The sequence below is a fragment of the Mus musculus genome, chromosome 12 (genome assembly GCF_000001635.26).
Source record: "Mus musculus strain C57BL/6J chromosome 12, GRCm38.p6 C57BL/6J".
NCBI classification, from domain to species: domain Eukaryota; kingdom Metazoa; phylum Chordata; class Mammalia; order Rodentia; family Muridae; genus Mus; species Mus musculus.
This window is the reverse complement of record NC_000078.6, coordinates 113395808-113417893: the sequence shown is the minus strand read 5'-3', so window position 1 is coordinate 113417893 and position 22086 is coordinate 113395808. Positions and strand designations below refer to the sequence as shown.

The 22086-nt window shown below is 45.7% G+C and overlaps 2 pseudogenes, 1 gene segment (V, D, J or C) and 1 further gene; 3 read left to right on the top strand and 1 right to left on the bottom strand.

Annotated features, from left to right (window-relative positions):
• Positions 1-22086, top strand: part of Igh (immunoglobulin heavy chain complex) — a 2751187-nt gene that overhangs the window by 2592061 nt on the left and 137040 nt on the right.
• Positions 1570-10359, top strand: Ighd (immunoglobulin heavy constant delta). The segment is given in 7 exon segments: positions 1570-1851; positions 2228-2332; positions 3302-3622; positions 8249-8313; positions 8731-8798; positions 9973-10130; positions 10351-10359. Coding segments are annotated over 7 exon segments (1008 nt in total).
• Gm5190 (predicted gene 5190) lies at positions 20167-20673 on the bottom strand (annotated as a pseudogene).
• Gm9136 (predicted gene 9136) lies at positions 20669-21111 on the top strand (annotated as a pseudogene).

The following is a 22086-nucleotide window of genomic DNA, read 5'->3' as shown; positions in this document are numbered from 1 at the left end:
CTCGAGGACAGATAAAGGCCTGCTCACAGAGCAAGAATGGAAAGGAGAGGAAGGCAGGTCATGGGCTTCAGTTCAGAGAAGGAAGCACAGCAAATACAAGGTGAGGGCCATGCTAGTTACTCCCTTGTTCATCATGTGGACAGCTAGAGAAGCCCACTGACATGGGAAGTCTGGGCTAACTGACTACATTGAGAGGAGGACCAGGAAGCAGGGCATGAGAGAGAACATCAGACCATGGGAGGGATCTGTGTAGATGCCAGGGTCCTAAAGAGAGTCTTTAAATAAATGTGTGGGGTAGCACCTTGGTGATGGTCCCTTTCTGAGTTGGGATTCTAGTGGGTAGCTGCAGGATACAGAGAGCAGAAATCATCTAATGGGAAACCACTGTAGAGATGATAGGACTCGTCACCAAATTCCAGATATATTGTAGTCATTCACCATGGTATGGTACTTCTCATACCAGCATCTATTTTTGTTACCCTGGGATGCTGGGGCAAAGTGCCACACATGGCAGTTTGAGCAGCAGAACTCTGTTCTTTCCCAGTTCTAGAGGCCAGAAGTGTGGGCTACAGCAAGCTCTGCTCTGTCCCCAGCCCACCATCTTGGGCTGGTGTTGCTTCAAGCTAGTAATTTGGGTCTTATCCCAAAGCTCTGAGGCCATAGCAGTTGGTCAATCCTTGTCTCCTGGCACCAACATCCCAGTCACTGTATGTCCTTTGTACCTAATGCCATGTTTCAAGAACCCAGTCCTACTGGGTTTGATGCCAACCCTGATTCAGCACAAGTTCATCTCCACTAGGTTCCACCCGCCATGACCTCAGAGCTAGAAGTCTGTGACAGATTCTCCCTGCTGCACAGAGGATACCAGCCTGATGTAGCCCAGACTCCTGGCCTCTAGAACAGGGAAAGAACAGAATTCTGTTGCTCAAACTGTCATAGGTGGCACTTTGCCCCAGCAGCCCAAAGAAACTAACATAGATGCTGGTATATGACATAGGGTATAGAGGTGACTCTGGAATTGGATGATGAACCCTGACATCCCTACATGAATGTTGGTTTCAGCAAGCAAGTCTGGCGGGGGGGGGGGGTGTCACAGGTCTACACTTATATCTTTTGCTTGTCTCTGGGATACTGTAGAATGGGACATTGAAAATATTTGATATCCCAGAACCTGAGAAGGAAGAGTAGTGCAGACAGAACCGAACCATGACTTGGGGAAAGGAGTCAGGCTGCTCTGCTCAGATGATACAAGCTGCTCAGGGGGCTATGAGAATACAGAAGGCTGGCTGTTCCTGTTAGAGTCACAAAAGAATTATATTCATGGGAGGGGAGAATCATTGGTGCTTAGAAGAGTAGGAGGTAGATCTCTTCCTAAGAGGGGGTTTCAGACAAAGATGATGGTGACAGAGAGACAGGCTCCTGAGACTGGCCATAGGGCTTTAAGGCCCTTCTCCCCTGTCTTCTTGGGACTGAGTCATTTTTATGACTCTGGCAAGAAGAGTGATACTGTCCAGACCTCACCTTTGTCCCCAGTTCCATGTCCTCAGAACTTCACTATCTGTCTTGCAGGTAATGAAAAGGGACCTGACATGTTCCTCCTCTCAGAGTGCAAAGCCCCAGAGGAAAATGAAAAGATAAACCTGGGCTGTTTAGTAATTGGAAGTCAGCCACTGAAAATCAGCTGGGAGCCAAAGAAGTCAAGTATAGTTGAACATGTCTTCCCCTCTGAAATGAGAAATGGCAATTATACAATGGTCCTCCAGGTCACTGTGCTGGCCTCAGAACTGAACCTCAACCACACTTGCACCATAAATAAACCCAAAAGGAAAGAAAAACCTTTCAAGTTTCCTGGTGAGTATCCCTGGACCATGCAGAAGGGCCTTGTGGGACTTCTCATACCCACACTCAGCTAATCCCCAAAGATTGACTGAAGCAAGACATCCCCCCAACTTTGATCCCTCCCCTTCCTTGCTCTTCCCCCATTCATTCCCTCCCTTTTCTCAGCTGCTTCATCAACACAACACTTGACATCCACACCTCAGAAACCCTGTACTAACAGTGCAAGGATGCAGCTGGGTGAGCAAAGGCACTAGCTATGCATGGTCCCTTCCATAGCAGTACCATTCCATCCTGTGGCCCTCCTCTCTCACTGCGTTCCATCACCCTGGGCTCCACGGAATACTCTGATCTCTCACCATCACTTTTTGTCCATCTTCTTTAACTCCAGAGTCATGGGATTCCCAGTCCTCTAAGAGAGTCACTCCAACTCTCCAAGCAAAGAATCACTCCACAGAAGCCACCAAAGCTATTACCACCAAAAAGGACATAGAAGGTAAGAAGTCCAATGTGCCAACTCATCTCTTCAACCTTACACCTCTTGCTCCTGGAAACCCTCCATGACTCTTTCTCTGAGCTGTCAATGTACATCCTAGGTAGAACAGGTTACTAAAATGACTTCTGTACTACTGCAAGCCAGGCCTTATATCCAGGCACAACAAATACCACCACCTAACCCTGAGAAGCCATCATCCCTTTTTGAGCTAATGCTAAACAGAGGAAGGACAAGGACCTACTTAGCCCATAGGACCTGAGCTCTGTGTATCTGATCCAAACTGTGAGGTCCTCATGGATTCTGTAGGCATGTGACCAGACAAACAACAAGACATTTCTGAGGTGCATAAGAATCTCATTAAAGGGCTAGAGACCATTACACCTAGATTGGAAGACTTATTGTACCCCACATGTTGTCTTCACCTCTTCCTAACTATTCTCTCTCTCTCTCTCTCTCTCTCTCTCTCTCTCTCTCTCTCTCTCTCTCTCTCTCTCTCTCTCTCACACACACACACACACACACACACACACAGAGCCTAACTAGGTTGGAAGATAGGAAGCCTAGGATTAGCCTGGCCTTCAGAATACAGAATAGGGACATAGAGAATAGCTGGGGCACCAAAGAAACCTACAAAAAGTCACACAGAAGCAAGCATGGGTCTGTTCAGGCAGCACTGGGCATCTCTAGGAGCTAGACAGTGACCAGGAGAAGCAATGTCTCCAACATAGGCCTTTCCTTACCAAGCCCTTGGGCCCCAAGGCAAGGGCAGCCTATTTTCTAGATGAAACCTATCCCACCCCACCCCAAGGCTGTCCAATGCCCCACCTAACCATATGTCCTTCCCCCAACATTGTTCAAGCCATAACTGTAATCAGATAAGAAAGGGGATTTCCTCTGTCCTCTCACACATTTCTAGATACCTCCATCCCAAACATGACAAGATTAGCCTCTTGCCACTTCTCCTTGCAGGGGCCATGGCACCCAGCAACCTCACTGTGAACATCCTGACCACATCCACCCATCCTGAGATGTCATCTTGGCTCCTGTGTGAAGTATCTGGCTTCTTCCCCGAAAATATCCACCTCATGTGGCTGAGTGTCCACAGTAAAATGAAGTCTACAAACTTTGTCACTGCAAACCCCACCCCCCAGCCTGGGGGCACATTCCAGACCTGGAGTGTCCTGAGACTACCAGTCGCTCTGAGCTCATCACTTGACACTTACACATGTGTGGTGGAACATGAGGCCTCAAAGACAAAGCTTAATGCCAGCAAGAGCCTAGCAATTAGTGGTAAGTCACAACTGGGTAAGAGTGTCAAGCAAGGACAGCACTTGGTACCTATGATAGACAAATACTCCTGTTTGGGAAGAGGAGGTCTGCATTGTCTAGATAAGAGGAACACTGTGCTTATCTGTTTCAGTTTAAAAGACAGAACTACATAACACTTCACCCTTTCTACAACACTTAGATTTTTCAGCCCTCTCCTCTATGGTGTTTCCTGAACCCTGAAGAAAGTGATATAGATGTTTATTTATTTTCTAGGGCCACTGTTCCAAAGAAACAATCACGTATTATTAGCAGCTTGACCAGGTGTGAATTTCCCCCAGTATCCACTTCTGCTCCCTGTGGGATGAAGTCCCTCCATAAGTAAAGTTGAAGGCTGTGGGCATAAATGCAAATGCCTGTAATCCAATTTTACAAGTCCATGACATACATTTAACAAACAATAGCAGTTACTTCTCTACTGGAGCCTATGAACTCCCCAGCTATAGGTTTTTCCCTTCTGCAGAGCAGAGCTTAAATCCAATAGGGAAGAAGTTGGTTGTACCCATAACTGCCATACCACTATTACACCAATAAGCACATCTTACATAGCAAGACAATTAGTGTAGCACTCAAAGTCCATGTTCAAGAGAGAATGTTGGCAACAGCCTATATAACATCTCCCAGCACAGAAAAGAAAAGGAAAGGAAAGGAAAGGAAAGGAAAGGAAAGGAAAGGAAAGGAAAGGAAAGGAAAGGAAAGGAAAGGAAAGGAAAGGAAAGAAAAGAAAAGAAAAGAAAAGAAAAGAAAAGAAAAGAAAAGAAAAGAAAAGAAAAGAAAAGAAAAGAAAAGAAAAGAAAAGAAAGGAAAAGAAAGGAAAAGAAAGGAAGACAGCCAGAAGGCAGCTTCCACTTCAGTCCTAGCCCATGTTTTCTATGTCTTACAGCCAAGGTTAGTGAAGTCTCTAGCAGTAGGAATTTATCATCTACTTCTGGCATGCAAGTAAAATCAATGGTGATAACTTTTGTGGTTTGTGGCTCCTTGGGAGCCTCCCTGAACAATAATTTATGCAGAGGTAGCCCAGCTTTGCCACTGGGGCTTCCATTAAACAAACTTTGGATTGAGGGAGTGTCTTTTTCTACCTGCACACAGTGATTCCTATGTTTTAACTCTTAATGAGTCACTGTTGTTTGTTGTTGTTGTTATTGTTGTTGTTATTGTTGTTGTTGTTGTTGTTTCTATCAACCCAGACACTATAGGGCTATAAGGCAGGTGGAAGCATCACTGGCTCCAGCTGTTCTCAGTCATGCTCTTCCTATCAATGTTTGTGTAATGACTGCCCCTTTTACTGTCGGTTTTCTATGGGTGCCTATGGATAACGCTGGGTTGGGCGAAACCCTTGATGGCAGCTTTTCCCACTGCTTGCTTATCCATGTAGGTGAGAGCACATTCACTCTCACTTGAGAGGCTTAGGCCTTTATGAAGTCTGCCTGACATATGGGATAGGTAGGCTTATATGCTTACCCATCATGCACCCATGTGCTGGTACCATAAGCAAGATCAGACCTCACCTGTTCATGTAGCATGCAGAGGATCAGAATATTTCACAAGAATGCCAGAAGCTCTCATTACTCTCTGGCCTTCTCTTAAAGATCACATCCTCTAACAAAGCTTACCAAAGCCACTAACATCTGAGTTAGTCCTACTCAGGTACACATTTCTTAATGCTCCAGCAAAAGCATCTCTACCCACTTCATTGGGCACTAAACACCACTTCTCACATGTTTAGAGTTTTTTGTTAAGACTTTAAATTATCTTTCAGTCATGTCTGATGTTCATGGGCACCTCAGCCAGTAATAACTGAGTGTTTCTGGTGTGTGCAGGTTTTTGTCTGTTTTGTGTTGTTTATATGCCAGGAAAAAGCTGTTTAGTACAGATCTAATTGGCATTCCCCTTCCTTCATGGTGTGGATATTTCTTTTGAGTTAAAACATCCCCTCTTGTGGCAGGGGGAGGGCTAGAGGTCAATGGAATGATTTCCCGAGTTTCCTTGGATAAATGAAACCTTTGTCTCAGGGAAGGAAGAATGGTTCTACTTCTGTTTCTCCACTTCATGATGCTGACTCTAGCCTCTTCCATGCCCCGTGTCTCCAGGCTATGAAGGAATCCAGCATGCTTTTCTCTCTTCCTTCCTTATCTTCTTCATGGGTTCCAAGTGGGTTCCTGTGGTTTCCACAGGAAAGGCTTTTTAGCACAAATCTGATCTGTACTGTCTTTCCTTTATCCCCTGCCAGCTCTGAGACAGAAAGCCAGCATCTCTATCAGAATCTCTCTTTTGCCTTCAGAATCAGAGACCACTGTGAAAGGCAGCATCCGTGCATCTTTTTTTCCATTGTACTCCTTCATTACGTGAGCAAGATTTTTCTAAGCAGATAGCTTAGCCTTCATCGCACATCTTAGCACACACTGCAAATGTCACACAGACAGCTTGCTATGCCATCCCATGTATACTATTTTCAAGGATTGCAATACCTTCTCTGATCTGAAATCCATTCAAGTAAAACAACATGTTGCAGGTCCAATTCAAGAGGCATGCCACCTCATACCATATAAAAGAAGATGGTCAGCAAAAATTCCTGCTCTCTCAGACAACTCAGACTTGGGAGCAGAAATTCCTATCACCTCTAGCAGGGAGTAAACAACTACTACTACAGCTGGAAGCATACTATCTCCTACCATAAAAGATGCTAGCTTCTCTGACACCTTAGACCTGAGGCAAGGAATCCTCTGCCTCATTTCTTTCGTCTGCTGGAAAGCCTACAGGACTAAGGGCTGCTGTAAGCTTGACACAAGCTTGAGGTTGAAAGGTGTCAGACAGGCTTCACCTGAGGGGCCCTATATATGAGTGTAGTGAGGATGGAACAGGCTACGTGGGGCATCCTCCGGCATCTTGTCCTCAGAGTGGCCTTCAGAGCCCAGGCTCAAGTCAGCCATACTTCCCCACTTAGACTCTGGAAATGCCACAGTATGTCCACAACCTCCACACCCAGCTACACAAAATTGAGAGAGGGACCTAGTGGGACTGCAGCAATCACATGAGGCCATACCTGGACCAGCCAAGCTGCCAGTATAACAGTCGTGGCTCTGAGATTTTGAAAGCTTGGTCTGTTGTCTATGCCTCGGGATCTTTGGGATGCCTTAGGATCCATCGAGAAAGTTCTAGAGATCATGCCTGTTTCTGGCTGCACTGTACTGACTGAGAACAGGGGCTACAGCACCACTGTTTCTCATGGCCTACTTCCTGCCAGGTGGTGCCTCATTAGTACTGAAAGGAGCCTGACCTACACTTGCCCCAAATTGGCCTTTTCTTTTCCCCTGTGGCATTGGTTCCTCAAAGGACACTAAGGTTTTCTCTTACTTGACTCCCTCAGGATCTCTCTACAGATTTTCACAGGTCACTCCTCAGAGCTAGAGTCATACCAGCATGACTATCCTCTGCCCACATTCACACAGCATGCTTAGGAAGTCTGGGCATGCTCTGTAGTCATCTTCATTAGGTTGTTCCCACCTGCCTCTCTATCTGCCCCTGCCCCACTTCCCCTTGTTCTGCCTGTTGGTCTCTCCCTACTCTGTGCTTCACATGTCTTGAGGTAGATACATCTGCCTGAGTCCCACATAACACTTCTTCATCACACCAACCCCTGAGAACAATAATGTTCTTAGTTCTGTCGACTAGCACCTCCTGACTTGTCTCTATGATGCCATTCTTCCCCTCCTACCCATCCATCACCCTGTTGCCAAGGCACTCTCTGAGACATCTTGTTTCTACATAGATACAGAAGAACATTTGATTAGGCATGTAGGCCATGGTGAAAGAAAAACACCAAGTAAACTTTTAACATCACAATTTTATTTAAAACTACTAGAGAGGACTCAGCAATGCTCAAAGAGACTAAATTCCCAGGTGAAAGGAGATGGGATGTTGTATTCTAGGCACAGACAGACAGAGCAGTGGGACATATGTAATCACCAAGAAATCAGCCAAATTTTTAATAAACACCTTAGCTGCCGAGAGGGATGAGAACACAGAAGAATCCCAAATTCTGAGCCAATCACCACTCACTTAACCTCCCACCCAGGACACTGCTAAGCAAGAAACACCTTCGAGCACAGTGTGGGCAGAATATCCATCTTGTACCAGCTCCAAGGCCTGCTGAATATAAGGGTTATCCCAAAGCACCTAGAGCCAGAAGTCAACTATGATACCCCAGCTCCAGCACAGCTCAGTTCCCAGTTCCAAAAAACAGGTCTTCCATGCCTGGTGGATAAGATGATATGCACTTGTATCTCACCCCCAGACTCTACAATCCATGTATATACAATGCCTAGCATGCAATCAGTAATTACAAGATACAAATGATTGATAACCAAGACAGAGACAGTACATGGGATTAGACCTGAGGTACGGGAAAGGTTGGGAAAGCATTCATAGTGTCCCTTGCTACAAGAAGTCCCAGAGCTTTGCAGGGTGTGAGCAGATTCTAACCTCCCCCATTGGCAAGTCTTCTCAAAGCTGCTTCTGCTACTAGAGAACCCTCTTTCCCAGCCACCTGCCACTATTTATCACTTATCTGAGTTTTCCCCATGATTCTAGGATGCTACCACCTCCTGCCTGAGTCAGACGGTCCTTCCAGGAGACCTGATGGTCCTGCCCTTGCCTGAGACCTTTCTAGGCTGAATGGTCATCATGTCCACTGTCTGGTTAGCTTGGTTGCCTCTGTGTTAAGTTGCTTCATACTACATGTAGCAAGGAAAGTTACCTTTCCACTTCTCAGGACACTGTAAAGAAGCACTTCTGTAAATTATAGTGAGAAACGATCAATAATAAATGAAATGAACAAACATAAACCTCTCTTATCTCTATGGGACCTGCCCTAAGGCCTCTTGTGGATGCCTGAAACCTTGAGTGTTCTTAAGCCATGTGTCACTTCAGTCATTAACCTGTGGCTGAGGTGGATCCTGACTGACAAACAGACAGGCATGTAGACAGCTTGAAGCCTGGACAAAGAGAAGGTTGACGTTCCAGGCAAAGCAAGAGCCTATCACATTGTTCCAAAGTGTGTGATTTAGAATCAGAAGATTTCTTGTTTAAAATATACTCAAAAAGTTATAAAATATCAGCCAGGACTAGTCATAAAGCTTAAATCTGAGAGAGAGAGAGAGAGAGAGAGAGAGAGAGAGAGGTGTTCATGTATATACATATGTGTGTGTGTGTATATATATGTATGTATATGTATGTATATGTGTATATTGGTGTTTGGGTGTCAGATTCCCTGGAATTAAAGTTATAAACAGTTATGAGCTGCAAAGTAGGCTTTCCAATGTCTTGTTCTCCAACCATAGGTAATTGAAACTGGAAACTACAGGTAAAGGAGGCTGCCAAGTGTTTCTTATTATGCTAAGATTCAGTGTTCTACAATATTCACATGATTTCACTTTGATATGGTGAAATGCCTTTAGGCCAACGCATCCACAGACTTCACAGTGACCCCAGCTGAGCTTACATATAATGTCAAACAGCACTTGTTGAATAGATACCCAGGCAGCCCTGTGACCCATGGTGTTTTCCTTAATTCTTCCCATCTGCCTTGGACTTTCACACCTTGAGTTGAGATGTGCTTTCTGTAGAAATGTATTTCCCTAGGTCTGTACATCAGCCACCACCCTTTCTGATCTTGGACCATACTTCAGTCTCCAGCTGGGATATTCATATGCATGCTTAGATATGGCATAACCATCGTTAACGTCTTCTGTTACCTTTAGGATTAAGTTACCGTAGCTAGGATGCTTTCCAATCTCTCCCTCCATTTGCAAAGGCTCAGGGTTCCTTCTGACTCTGGAGTAGTACTCTTTCCCAATGAGTGCACCATGACCACTATTCTTCCTTAGAATGTTACTCCCCTTTCTCTGCCTTTTTCATGGCACATCTTTCTGAGAAAACCTACCTGGTCTAGCTGCTCTTTCTGGGTCTTCTTAAGTAGTAACCTAACTCCTGCACCATCCGTGTGGCAGTGACATAGATCCACATCAGGTTTGGATTCAGATATTCCAATCCCATGCAGACCAATCTATGTGTGAGATTCCAGGATCCAGCAGGCTGGGGCATGGGTTGAGGGGTAGGATTCTTTGGGGCAAAGTGGTTAGTAGGCACTTGGGACTGGAAGTGATAAGTATTAGCGGGAGGAGGGCATATGATCAAAACATTGCTGCTGGATGTGAAAGCTGTACCTTCAGGTTCAGTGTTCAGGAGACCAGGTTAATAAGAAATGATCTTTCTGTAGGGTGGAGACCTTCTCATGAGCACTAGTTCTTCCCTAGGCATAGTCAACACCATCCAACACTCGTGTATCATGGATGAGCAAAGTGACAGCTACATGGACTTAGAGGAGGAGAACGGCCTGTGGCCCACAATGTGCACCTTCGTGGCCCTCTTCCTGCTCACACTGCTCTACAGTGGCTTCGTCACCTTCATCAAGGTAGGCCTCCTACCACCTCCTTCTGAACCCTTCCTGGGCACATGTAAGATACCCTTCCAGGGGCATTTTGAAACCCATCGGTACTTCTGGAGTGGCTAGGGAATGCACAAGTAATTGGGAGGCCATGGTCACTGTTCAGCTTCTGGGCCCTATGTAGCTCCACGGACTTTCCCTGTTTCTCAGACAACAGCCTCTGTATGACTTCACGGCTCTCTGGCAGGTGAAGTAGACCAGGACAGCAGAATCCTGCAACTACAGAGAAAAGTGCTTTCCCTCAACATGAAGCCAACTAAGAAGATACCTTCTATGCAGAGAGAAATGCCAAGGCCCTCCTCTCAATACCTGCTCTCCACCTAGACTCCCAGACTCAAAATGCCTAGTATCCTTGGCTATAGGCAAAGCAGGTGTTCTGCTGCTCCAGCCCTACTCATCGATGTCCCCTGCCTCCCCCCAAGCCCTCATCATTCCATAAGCATGCTGTGGTCTACCCCACCTGCCTCCTGGTAATTTGTTTGTTTGTTTGTTTGTTTGTTTCTGTGATCTAAATAAACTCAAACCACATGAGATCTGAGGAAAACAGTGGAGAAGCCACTAGGGAGGGGTATCAGAGTCACACTGAAGAAAATTGTTCAGTGAACTAAGAAACTCTCCTCCCACCTTAAACTCTCAGTTGACTTCTCACATACACATAAGCATATACACATGCACATGTGCACATCACAGTCACATGCATGATAACACAGGCAGACGTGCATGAGTGCACATGCATACCTACTCAGATGCACATAAATTTACAGCAGAGCCTTAGGTGACAGGAATGGGGACTGTGGTCATTTGAATAAGAACCCCATAGGCTCATATAGTTGAATGCTTAGTCACCAGGGAGTGGAACTCTTTAACAGGATCAGAAAGATTCAGAGGCAAGTCCTTGTTGTAGGAAGTGTGTGTCACTGGAGCACGGGTAGGCTTTCAGGTTTCAAAAGTTCATGTCAGGACTAGAGTCTCTCTGTCACTCTGTGTCTCTATATCTCTTCTGAATTCTAGGTAATTTCTCCAGCACTATGTCCACTGGCATACCACCATGCTCCCTACCATGATGTAAATGAACTAACCCCTGAAACTGTTAGCAAGCCTCAATTAAATGCTTTCTTTTATAAGAATTGTTGTGGCCATGGTGTCTCTTCATAGCAATGGAACCGTGACTAAGACCGGGAATATTCCACATGCAAATTTCTAGTTTGTTTTGGCTCCTAATCTTACTACCTATACAAGACCCTGAGTACCTGTATTTCCACTTCCTCCATCACAAACATTGACAGTACACACCTACCTAAACTGAGATGGGTCAATGAAAGGAACACAGTAAATACGTTGGTACTAGGCAACATGTGGTGACACCCTCCTGTTACCTGCTGTGGGCTGGGTATATCCCCCAAATTCATGCTGATATCTTTATATCAATGTATCAGAAGATAAGGAGATCACAAAGAGTCCTCATAATTGGGATTAGTGTCCTTGTTAAACAAGCTAGAAAGACCCTTCACCCAGACACTATGAAACAGAGCTGTCCATAGATGTGTAAATGAGTCCTGTAGGGTATGGAAACTACTAGAATCTTTGTCTTAGACCTTCAGACTCAGAATGATGAAAAGTACATTTCTGATATTTATGATTCACTTGGTTCAAGGTATATTTTTGTAGGCACCCAAGTAGACCAAGGCATCAGTCAACATCCTTTAGTATGATAGAGTCAAAACAAGACCCAGATTCATGTTGTACATCAACAGATGATAACACAGGGTGATGGGAAGGATCTCAATGTCAGTTCGATTCTCTTGCTCCCTTACTCTATCCTCTACTGTGTGGAGAGCAGGAGGGAGGATACATTAGGAGATAACATCTTCCCTTCACCATTCTGGCTATTCCTCTCACTATTCCCCTTGATGAACTTGGATCCTATTAGCATCTGTACTCACAGCTCAGTGCACTGTGGTCTCACATTCCATATGTTGGCCTTGGGATCAACCTCGAATTTCCTATTTAAAACATCCAAAGTGGAATGCCTGTGTGTGCTTGAACCATGGCCCTCAGGGGTATCCTTGTCCTAGATTTGAACTTAAAAACCTGAGTCCTAGTGTGGACAAAAACCAGATGACATTGATGGAAAGGCCATGAGCTAAAGCTCACAGATGTCCCTGAGTGTGTTCACAAGAGTCTTCATGACAGACTGTAGGAGACGTGATACCATGTGATGTGATATCAAAGCCAGAGGCTGTGCTGCTGGCTGTGAAGATGGAGCAAGAGGCCACAGAACATGAAAGGTAGCACCAGAGGTAAAAATGGAGGAAAATGAAGCTGTCCCAGCTAAGTGGCACTTAAAGCTGCCGTGGTAAAGAACAACCCTCCTCTGTCCACTGACCTATCCCACCCTTCTAGGTAACCAGGTTCCTGCACATACTCTGAGCACTCCTTCTTCCCTTTCTCTTCTCTGTTCCTCTTCACCCTCTCAGCAGATCCCACTTGCTCTCCTCAGTCTACCCAGACAACTGCCTTGCCCTCAGTTTCCCACAGCTATTGCAACCTGTGCCCTCATTGCACCTAGACCTTGGCAGGCTGCAGCCTCAGTGTTCTCTCCACCTACCCTGTACTGCAGAACCAGCCAGGCACTGGTCTTTCAAGGCCCACAAAGCTTCCTGTGAAAGTCATAAAGGCAAGTCTTAATAAAAAGACCCAGGACATTGACTCTAACCCTGTGCTGGGCCCTTGTATGAAAACTTGATGCAAACTAACATCGTCTGAGAAGAGGGATTGAGAAAATGCCTCCATAAGATCGGGCTGAAAGCAAACCTGTAGAGCATTTTCTTAATAACTTTTTAATTTGGAAGTGCCCACTCTACTGTGGGTGGTGCTATCCCTGAGGTGGTGGTCTTGAGTCCTATAAGAAAATAGGCTGAGCAAGCCATGAGGAGCAAGGCAGTAAGCAGCACTCGGCAGGGCCTCTGCATCAGTTTCTGCCTCCAGGTTCCTGCCCTACCTGAATTCCAGTCCTGGCTTCCTTCAGTGATGGATCACAATCTGGAAAATGAAAGGCAAATAAACCCTTTCTTCTCCAACTTTGCTTTTGGTCATGATGTTTCATCACAGCAATGGTGACCCTAACTAAGGCAGATTCCAACCCCAACTTTTCTACTCTTGACTGTACCTGCTCTTGGGGTGCACATAGCACATACAGCCCGTGTTCTTCCCAAGCATCCAGAATCCCATGACGGGCATCATGATAACCCCACTTCTTTGAAGCCAACTGACTACCCTAAGTGCAGCAGAACTCTTGCCCCACCTTCCCTGTGAGAACGCTGTGCTGACCCCAGATTTCAGCACATAGTTAACTCCAGGAAGGGGCATCTGCGAGGCTCCTAGAATGCCACCAGGTTGAGATCATAGACATATCTTCCTCATAGCCTCCCATCCCCACCATAGACATGCCAGGTCTCTTCTCTGCTTAATTCTCTAAGGAGATTCTTTTTCTCTCTGTGGCCCAGCAGCAACTATCACTTGCCAAACCACACAACAAAACTCCAGTGACCACCACCACCCCAAGACCCCATTCTCCCCAGAGCATTGTCCACTATTCCCATAGGCTGCCATGGAAGCCACAAACTTTATGCCATTGTCCCTTAAACGCCTACATAAACCACAGGTCCATGTGGCCCTTTCAAAGTACCCATCTGTTATGGAAACCCACCACAAATTAAACCCACCAGAAATTAAGTTCCATAGGCCCACAGGCCTAGAGATCTACTTAACTTTTAAACTGCAAGTCTTGCTTACTCTCTGAGGCTCCCACACCTTCAAAACCAGCATCCACACCACCTCTCTTTGCAATGTGTCAGTAACCTCTTTTTCTCTGGCGTCACTTCTGATACTACCCTCTTTCTCACTTGTCCATTTGGTTTTTTTACTCTGATTCCAGGACACAGAGAGCAAAGGAGAATCAGAGGACTGTGTGTGAATGGATAAATGAGAGAGTGAGTGAATCGCTAGCAACCTTAAGGGGGCTGTGGGCTACAAGAGGCATTGGCTTCACAGCTGCCCTGAGAATACCCATCCCAAACTTCTAGAGAAAGCCATCTAGAAGAATAACTGTCACCACCCCTGTTGCCCCCAAGTAATGACTCCCAGAGTTTTGTTTTGGTTTGGTTTGTTTTTTTTTCTGGCTTTGTGTTTACAGTAGAACCTATCAATAAGCCACTGGGTGTCAGAGAAAATATGGGTTACCAAAATCCAAGGCCCAAACTCTGTAACCTCTCCTAAGAGTCGGCGCTGTTTGGTTCATTGCAACTTTTCTAAATCTAAAATTCATTATGAAAACTACACCGTGATGTTCATGGTCATTGTCAAGCATAAAGAGCCAAAACTCGTGGAGCACATTCCCAGCTCTGCCACGTGAGCTCATAACCTGCAACCAGGTTATGCATGCCTCCCCTCCCCTCCCCTCCTCTCCCCTCCTCTCCCCTCCCCTCCTCTTCTCTCCTCTCCCCCCTTTCCCCTCCCCTCCCCTCCTCTTCCCTCCTCTTGATTCAGGAGTGTCAGATTATACAGGACCACTACACTACAGAAATCTACCCAGTGGAGTCATGTGACACACTCATGGCCCCTGGATTCCGTAAACCCATGGGTTGATACCATTCCCACAGACAAAGCCACAAGCTGTAAATCAGTCCTATCACTCAGGCAGGAACTCACAGCTCATTCCCACCAACAGCCTCCTCACAGGTGGCTACTGAGCAGAAGCGTCTGTTTCCAAATGTGGCAACAAACAGGACACACTCCTACCCACACTGAAACCAGAGCCTTTACCCACCAGCAGCCTGGGACCCCTCTCTCAGCTTGAGGATTGAAACTTTAGTGCCTAGCAGAAGCTGGACTTCAGTATAGAGTAAAAAGTATAGACAGACCTGCAAGTCTCCAAATGCAGCTCTGCAGCCCACAATCTGGCCACCCTATGAATGCCCTGGCTGAATTTATTCTGGAATATATGCAATTCAAATCGAATGGAGGATGAAAGAAATCAATAGAATTAGTTTCTGTCCTTATCGTGAGTACAAAAAAGTAAATTATGGCTTGGAGGATCAACGAGACTAGAAGGAATCCTAGGGAATATGTATATTGTTTCTGGGTGAATAACCACTTTCTGAGAACACCAAAACATGGTTTAATAAAGTAAGACAGACATATTTAACCACAGAGGAAAGTTATTCAGTTTACATATTGATCACAGACCCCTCCAATCCCCTCTCACACAGAACTTCCTGCCTCCGATCATCCCTCCCCATTTCGTCTAAGAAGGGAGAGGACCCCTATGTATCAACCCACCACCCCACATCAAGTCATTGCATAGCTGTTTCCTATACCACTGAGACCAGACATGGCAGCCCAAGTATGGGAATGGGATCCACAGGAAAGCAACGGAGTCAGACACAGTGACCTGCATGAAGAACAAGTTGTACACCTGCTACATATTGGGAGGGGGTGTCTAGGTCCAGCCCTTGTATGCTCTTTAGTTGGTGGTTCAGTCTCTGAAAGCCCGCAAGAGTCCAGGTTAGTTGACTCTGTTGGTCTCCTTATGGAGTTCCTATCCACTCCCAGTCCCTGAATCCTTCCCCCAACTCTCCCACAAGACTCCCCACAGCTCAGTCTAATGTTTGACTGAAAGTCTTTGAATCTGTTCAAGTCAGCTGCTAGGTGAAGCCTCTCAGAGGACAGTATGCTAGGCTCCTGTCTGCAAATGCATTAACAATGTCAGGGATTGGTTCTAGCCCATGGGATGGATCTCAAACTGAGTCAGTCATTGGCTGGCCATTCCCTCAATCTCTGCTCCATCTTTGTCCTTCCACATCTTGTAGGCAACACAAATTTGGGGTGGAAGTTTTTGTGGGTGGGGTGCTGTCTTTATCCCTCTGCTGGGAGTCCTGCCAGTTTACAGATTACAGTTTACAGTTCACTTCAAGCTCCATATGTCCCACTGCTAGGAATCTCAGCTAGATTCATTCCCAGAGATTCCCCAAAGCCTCCCCCACTCCAGATCTCCAGCACATCCTAGAGATGCTCCCTCCCCCTACAAGCAACTTTTTTTTCATTCTCTCTTCCAAACTCTCCCTACACAGATCTGCCCCTGACTGTTTCCTGGCCCATCCTCTCTCCCATACAGTTCCCTCCCTCCATTCACCTCAGATGTCTATTTTATTTCCCCTTCTGCATAAGATTCTAGCATCCTCCCTTGGGTCCTTCTTGTTATTTGGAATCTTTGGGTCTATGGAATACAGCATGGTTATCCTGTACTTTATGGCTAATATCCACTTATACGTGAGTATATACCATCCATGTCCTTTGGGAGCTGGGTTACCTAACTCAGGATGACATTTTCTAGTCCCATCCATTTGCCTGCAAAATTCATGATATCCTTGCTTTCAAAAGCTGACTAGTATTCCATTGTGTAGCAATTAAATGTGAACCACATTTTATTTATCCATTTTTTTTCAGTTGAGGGGCATCTGGGTTGTTTCCAGTTTCTGGCTATTGTGAATAAAGCTGCTATGAACATAGTTGAGCAAGTGTCCTTGTGGTATGGTGAAGCATCATTTGGGTATATGCCCAAAAGTGGTATAGCTGGGTCTTGAGGTAGAACTATTCCAAAATTTCTGAGAAACTTCCAAGTTGTTTTCCAACATGGTTTACAAGTTTGCATCCCCACCAACAGTGGATTATTTCCCTTGCTCCAGATTCTCAGCAGCAGCATTAGCTGTCGCCTGAGTTTTTGATTTTAGCTATTCTGATGGATATAAGGTGGAATCTCAGAGTCTTTTGATTTGCATTTCCCTGATGACTAAGGACTGTGAACATTCCTTTAAGTGTTTCTTGGCTATTAGAGATTCCTCTGTTGAGAATTCTCTGTTTAGCTCTGTACCTCACTTTTTAATTGGGTTCTTTGGTTTGTTGGTGTCTGGCTTCTTGAGTACTTTATATATTTTGGATATAAGCCCTCCTGTCAGGTGTAGGATTGGTGAAGATCTTTTCCTTTTCCATAGGCTGCCATTTTACCCAATTGACAGTGTCCTTAGTCTTACAGAAGTTTGTCAGTTTCACAAGGTCCCATTTATTAATTGCTGACCTTAGTGGTTGAGCTATTCATGTTGAACTCAGGAAGTTGTCTCCTGCACCAAACAATGTGCTCCAGGCTATTCTCAACTTTCTCTTGTTAGGTTTAATGTATCTGGTTTTACCTTGAGGTTTTTTATCCACTTGAAGTTGAGTGTTGTGCTGGTTGATAAATATAGATCTATTTGCATTCTTCTACATGCAGACATCCAATTAAAGCAGCACCATTTGCTGAACATGTGTCCCTGTCTCCATTGTATGGTTTTGGCTTCTTGGTCAAAAATCAAGTGTCCATAGGTGTGTGGGTTTATTTCCAGGTCTTTGATTCAATTCTATTCATCAACCTGTCTGTTTCTATACTAGTATCATGAATTTTTTATTACTATTGCTCTGTAGTACAGCTTGGAGTCAGAGATGGTGAACCTCCAAAAGATCTATTTTACAGAATTTTTTTTAAGCTTTATTTTTTTTAATATTTTTAATTAGGTATTTTCCTCATTTACATTTCCAATGCTATCCCAAAAGTCCCCCATACCCTCCCCCCCCACTCCCTTACCCACCCACTCCCACTTTTTGGCCCTGGTGTTCCCCTGTACTGGGGCATATAAAGTTTGCAAGTCCAATAGGCCTCTCTTTCCAGTGATGGCCAACTAGGCCATCTTTTGATACATATGCAGCTAGAGTCAAGAGCTCCGGGTACTGGTTAGTTCATAATGTTGTTCCACCTATAGGGTTGCAGATCCCTTTAGCTCCTTGGGCACTTTCTCTAGCTCCTCCATTGGGGGCCCTGTGATCCATCCAATAGCTGACTGTGAGCATCCACTTCTGTGTTTGCTAGGCCCTGGCATAGTCTCACAAGAGACAGCTATATACTGGGTTTTTTGTTCTTCCAATTGAAGTTGAGAATTTTTTTTAAGGTTTATAAAGAATCATGCTGGAATTTTTACATGTATTGCATTGAATCTGTAGATTGCTTTTGGTAAGATGGCCATTTTCCTATGTTAATCCTACTGGTCCATGGCCATAAGAGATCTTTCCATCTTCAGATATCTCTTCCTATTTCTTTCCTCAGAGACATAAAGTTCTTGCCATACTTTTTATTTTTTATTTTCTTTTATTGGATATTTTTATTTATTTACATTCCACAAACCCCCTGTCTCATTCCCCTCCCCCTGCTTCTATGAGAATGCTCCCCAACTCACCCACCTACTCCAGCCTCCCTGCCCTCACCTTCCCCTACACTGGGGCACCAAACCTTCACAGGACCAAGGGCCTCTCCACCCATTGATGCCCTATAAGGCCATCCTCTGCTAAATATGCGGCTGGAACCATGGGCTGTTCCATGTGTACTCTTTGGTTGGTGTTTTAGTCCCTGGAAGCTCTGGGAGATCTGGATACTTGATATTGTTGTTCTTCCTATGGGATTGCAAACCCCTTCAGCTCCTTCATTCCTTTCTCTAACTCCTCCATTGGGGACCCTGTGCTCAGTCTAATGGTTGGCTGCTAGCATCTGCCTCTGTATTTGTCAGACTCTGGCAGAGCCTCTCAGGAGACAGCTATATCAGGTCAGCAAGCACTTCTTGGCCTCTGCAATAGTGTCTGGGTTTGGTGTCTGTATGTGGTATGGATCCCCAGGTGGGGCAGTCTAGCAGCTTCACAGCACACCTGAAAGCTCTGGAACAAAAAGGAAGCAAATACACCCAAGAGGAGTAGGTGGCAAGAAATAATCAAACTCGGGGCTGAAATCAACCAAATAGAAACAAAAAGAACTATACAAAGAATCAACAAAACCAGGAGCTGGTTCTTTGAGAAAATCAACAGGATAGACAGACCCTTAGCCAGACTCACTAGAGAGCACAGGGCCAGCATCCTAATTAAAATCAGGAATGAAAAGGGAGACATAACAGAAACTGAAGAAATTTTTAAAAAAATCAGATCCTACTACAAAAGTCTATACTCAACAAAACCAGAAAACCTGGAATGAAGCTGACTTAATCACAGTGGATGATGTTTTGATATGTTCTTAGATTCAGTTTGCAAGTATTTTACTGAGTATTTTTGCATTAATGTTTATACAGAAATATTTCTGAAATTCTCTTTTTTTTTGTTGTTGAGTCTTTGTGTGGGTCAGGTAGCAGGGTGACTGTGGCCTCATAGAATGAGTTTGGCAATGTTCCGTCTGTTTCTGTTTTGTGGAATGGTTTGAGGAATATTGGTATTACCGCTTCTTTGAAAATTCAGTAAAATTATGCACTAAAACCATCTGGCCATGGACTTCTCTTGGTTGAGAAACTCTTTTTTTGGATTTTTCTTTTATTATTATTAATCATTACATTCATTTACACCTCAAATAATGTCCCACTTCCTGGTTAACCCCTCCACCAACTCCCCCATCCCATGATATCCCACTTTCTGGTTACCCCTCTGCTACCCTCCCATCCCATATCTGCCCCCTCCCTTTTGCCTGTATGAGAGTGTTTCCCCACCCACCCACACTCTCCTACCCAACCTCTCCAGCATCCCCCTACTCCGGGGCATCAAACCTCCCTGGGACCAAGGGCCTCCCCTCTCATTGCTGTCAGGCAAGGCCATCCTCTCTATTAATTTGAATATATATATCTGAAGCCAAAGATCCCTGTAGGTACACTCTTTGGTTGGTGGTCTAGTCTCTGAGAGAACTGGGTGGACAGGCCAACCTATGTCGTTCTTCCAATGGGGTTACAATCCCCCTCTGCTCCCCCAGTCCTTCTGCCAGCTCCCCAGACAGGTTCCCTGAGTTCAACCTGATGGTTGGCTCCAGGCATTTGCCTCTGCTTTCTTTTTTGGATTTGGTGGTGGTGGTGGTGGTGGTGGTTTTTTTCTTTTGTTTTGTTTTGGTTTTGCCATTTCAATTGTTTTATTACATGCGACTCGGGGTCTGCACATCCTGCATAACCCATGGAACTCTCCAAAAGCACTGCAGACCCACCATACCCATTGCCACCCACCACTGTGCAGTTAGGGGAGGGGAGTTGAAGTTGTCAGTACTTGATGTGGTACACAGAGGCACAGTCCCTGGATCCTGTGATGATGAGCCCGCCGTTCTCAGTCATGCCATAGCATCTGACAGTGGCAGCCTCGGGGACCTGGAACAGTTTTGCTCCCATGGGCATGCTGTGGACCATGATGAGGTTGTCCATACCGATGCTCGCCCACCACTGGCCATTTGGAGAGAACTTGAGGCCTAAGATAGTGTTGTCCTTGGTGTCCACAGTGAGCACCTGGTTCCTCTTGCTGCTGTTGAACAGGCAGTTCTGGCCATTGGCCAGGCCCAGCAGCAGCCAGTCTTCGGTCAGACTGTGAGCCAGGTTCATGATCTGGGACTGGAACAGATACTCCAGTGACACCTGCAGCCAGAGCGGCATCAAGGTGTGGAACCTCATGAGCCAGGTGGCCGAGGACAGACACCCTGAAAGCCACTTGCAATGCAGCGTCCAGCCCAACAGGGCGAACCTGCGCACCTGCCTGCTGTCCTCCAACAGCAGGACCCTATTCACGGGTGATACAACTTATCCGGCACGTGTGGGACCTGGCAGCCCCATCCCTGTATGAGAAGTGCCAGCTGCCCTGCGAGGGCCTGTCCTGCCAGGCGCTGGCCAGCACAAAGGAAAACATGGCCCTTACCGGCTTCACAGATGGCACGGTCAGGATATGGGACCTATGGACTCAGGGAATAGTCAGGAACCTCAAAGGCCCTACCAGTTCGGCCAAGAGCCTTGTGGTCAAAGATGGCAATGTCTGAACAGGGGGTCTGGACACCTGCCTGCAATGTTGGGACCTGCGGATGCATCTGCTTTCAGTTGCAGGCTGGACCTCCCCAGAAACTGCCACACTTAGTTTCTGTCCACAAGCACCTCTTGGCCACAGCAACAGTGTTGGGTTTGGTGTCTGCAGACTTGATGCATCACCAGGTGGGGCCATTCCCAGTTGGCCCTTCCTTCAGTCTCTGTTCCATTTTTTTCCTTGTTCTTCCTTTGGACAGAAACATTTCTGGGTTAAAAATACTTTGAGATGGGTGCGTGGCTCCATCCTTCAACCAAGGGCTATGCCTATCTACTGAAGGTGGTCTCCACAGGTTCTATCTTCCCCTTCTCTGCACATTATGGCTAAAGTCATTTCCATTGGGTCCTGAGAGCCTCACATTTCTCTGGTGTCTTGGACCATCCAGTGGCTATCCCCAGTTCCTCATCCCCCATGCTACCTATTTTTATTCAATTTCCTTCGTACCTGTCTCATGTCTCTTCCAGATTCTGATACTGTCACCCTTATTTCCTCCTCCTCCTTTCCCCCTCTCTCATCCCCCTCTCCTTCCATCTCCCACAATCATCCTGTTCCTCCCTCAATGTAGGACTGAAGCATCCACCCCTGATCTTTCTTCCTTCTATGCTGCATATGGTCTCTAGGTTGTATCATAGGCATTGTGAGCTTTTGGGTTAGTATCCACTTATTAGTAAGTACATACCATGTGTGTTCTTTTGTGTCTGGGCTACCTCACTCAGGATGATATTTTCTAGTTCCATCCATTTGCCTGCAAATTTCATGAAGTCACTGTTTTTAATTGCTGCATAGTATTCCATTGTGTATATGTACCACATTTTATTTATCTTCTGTTGAGGGACAGATAGGTTGCTCCAGCTTCTGCCTATTATAAATAAGGCTGCTATGAACATAGTGGAGCACGTGTCCTTGTATGTTGGAGCATCTTTTGGGTATATGCCCAGGATTGATATGGCTGGGTCCTCAGGTATAACTATTCCAATTT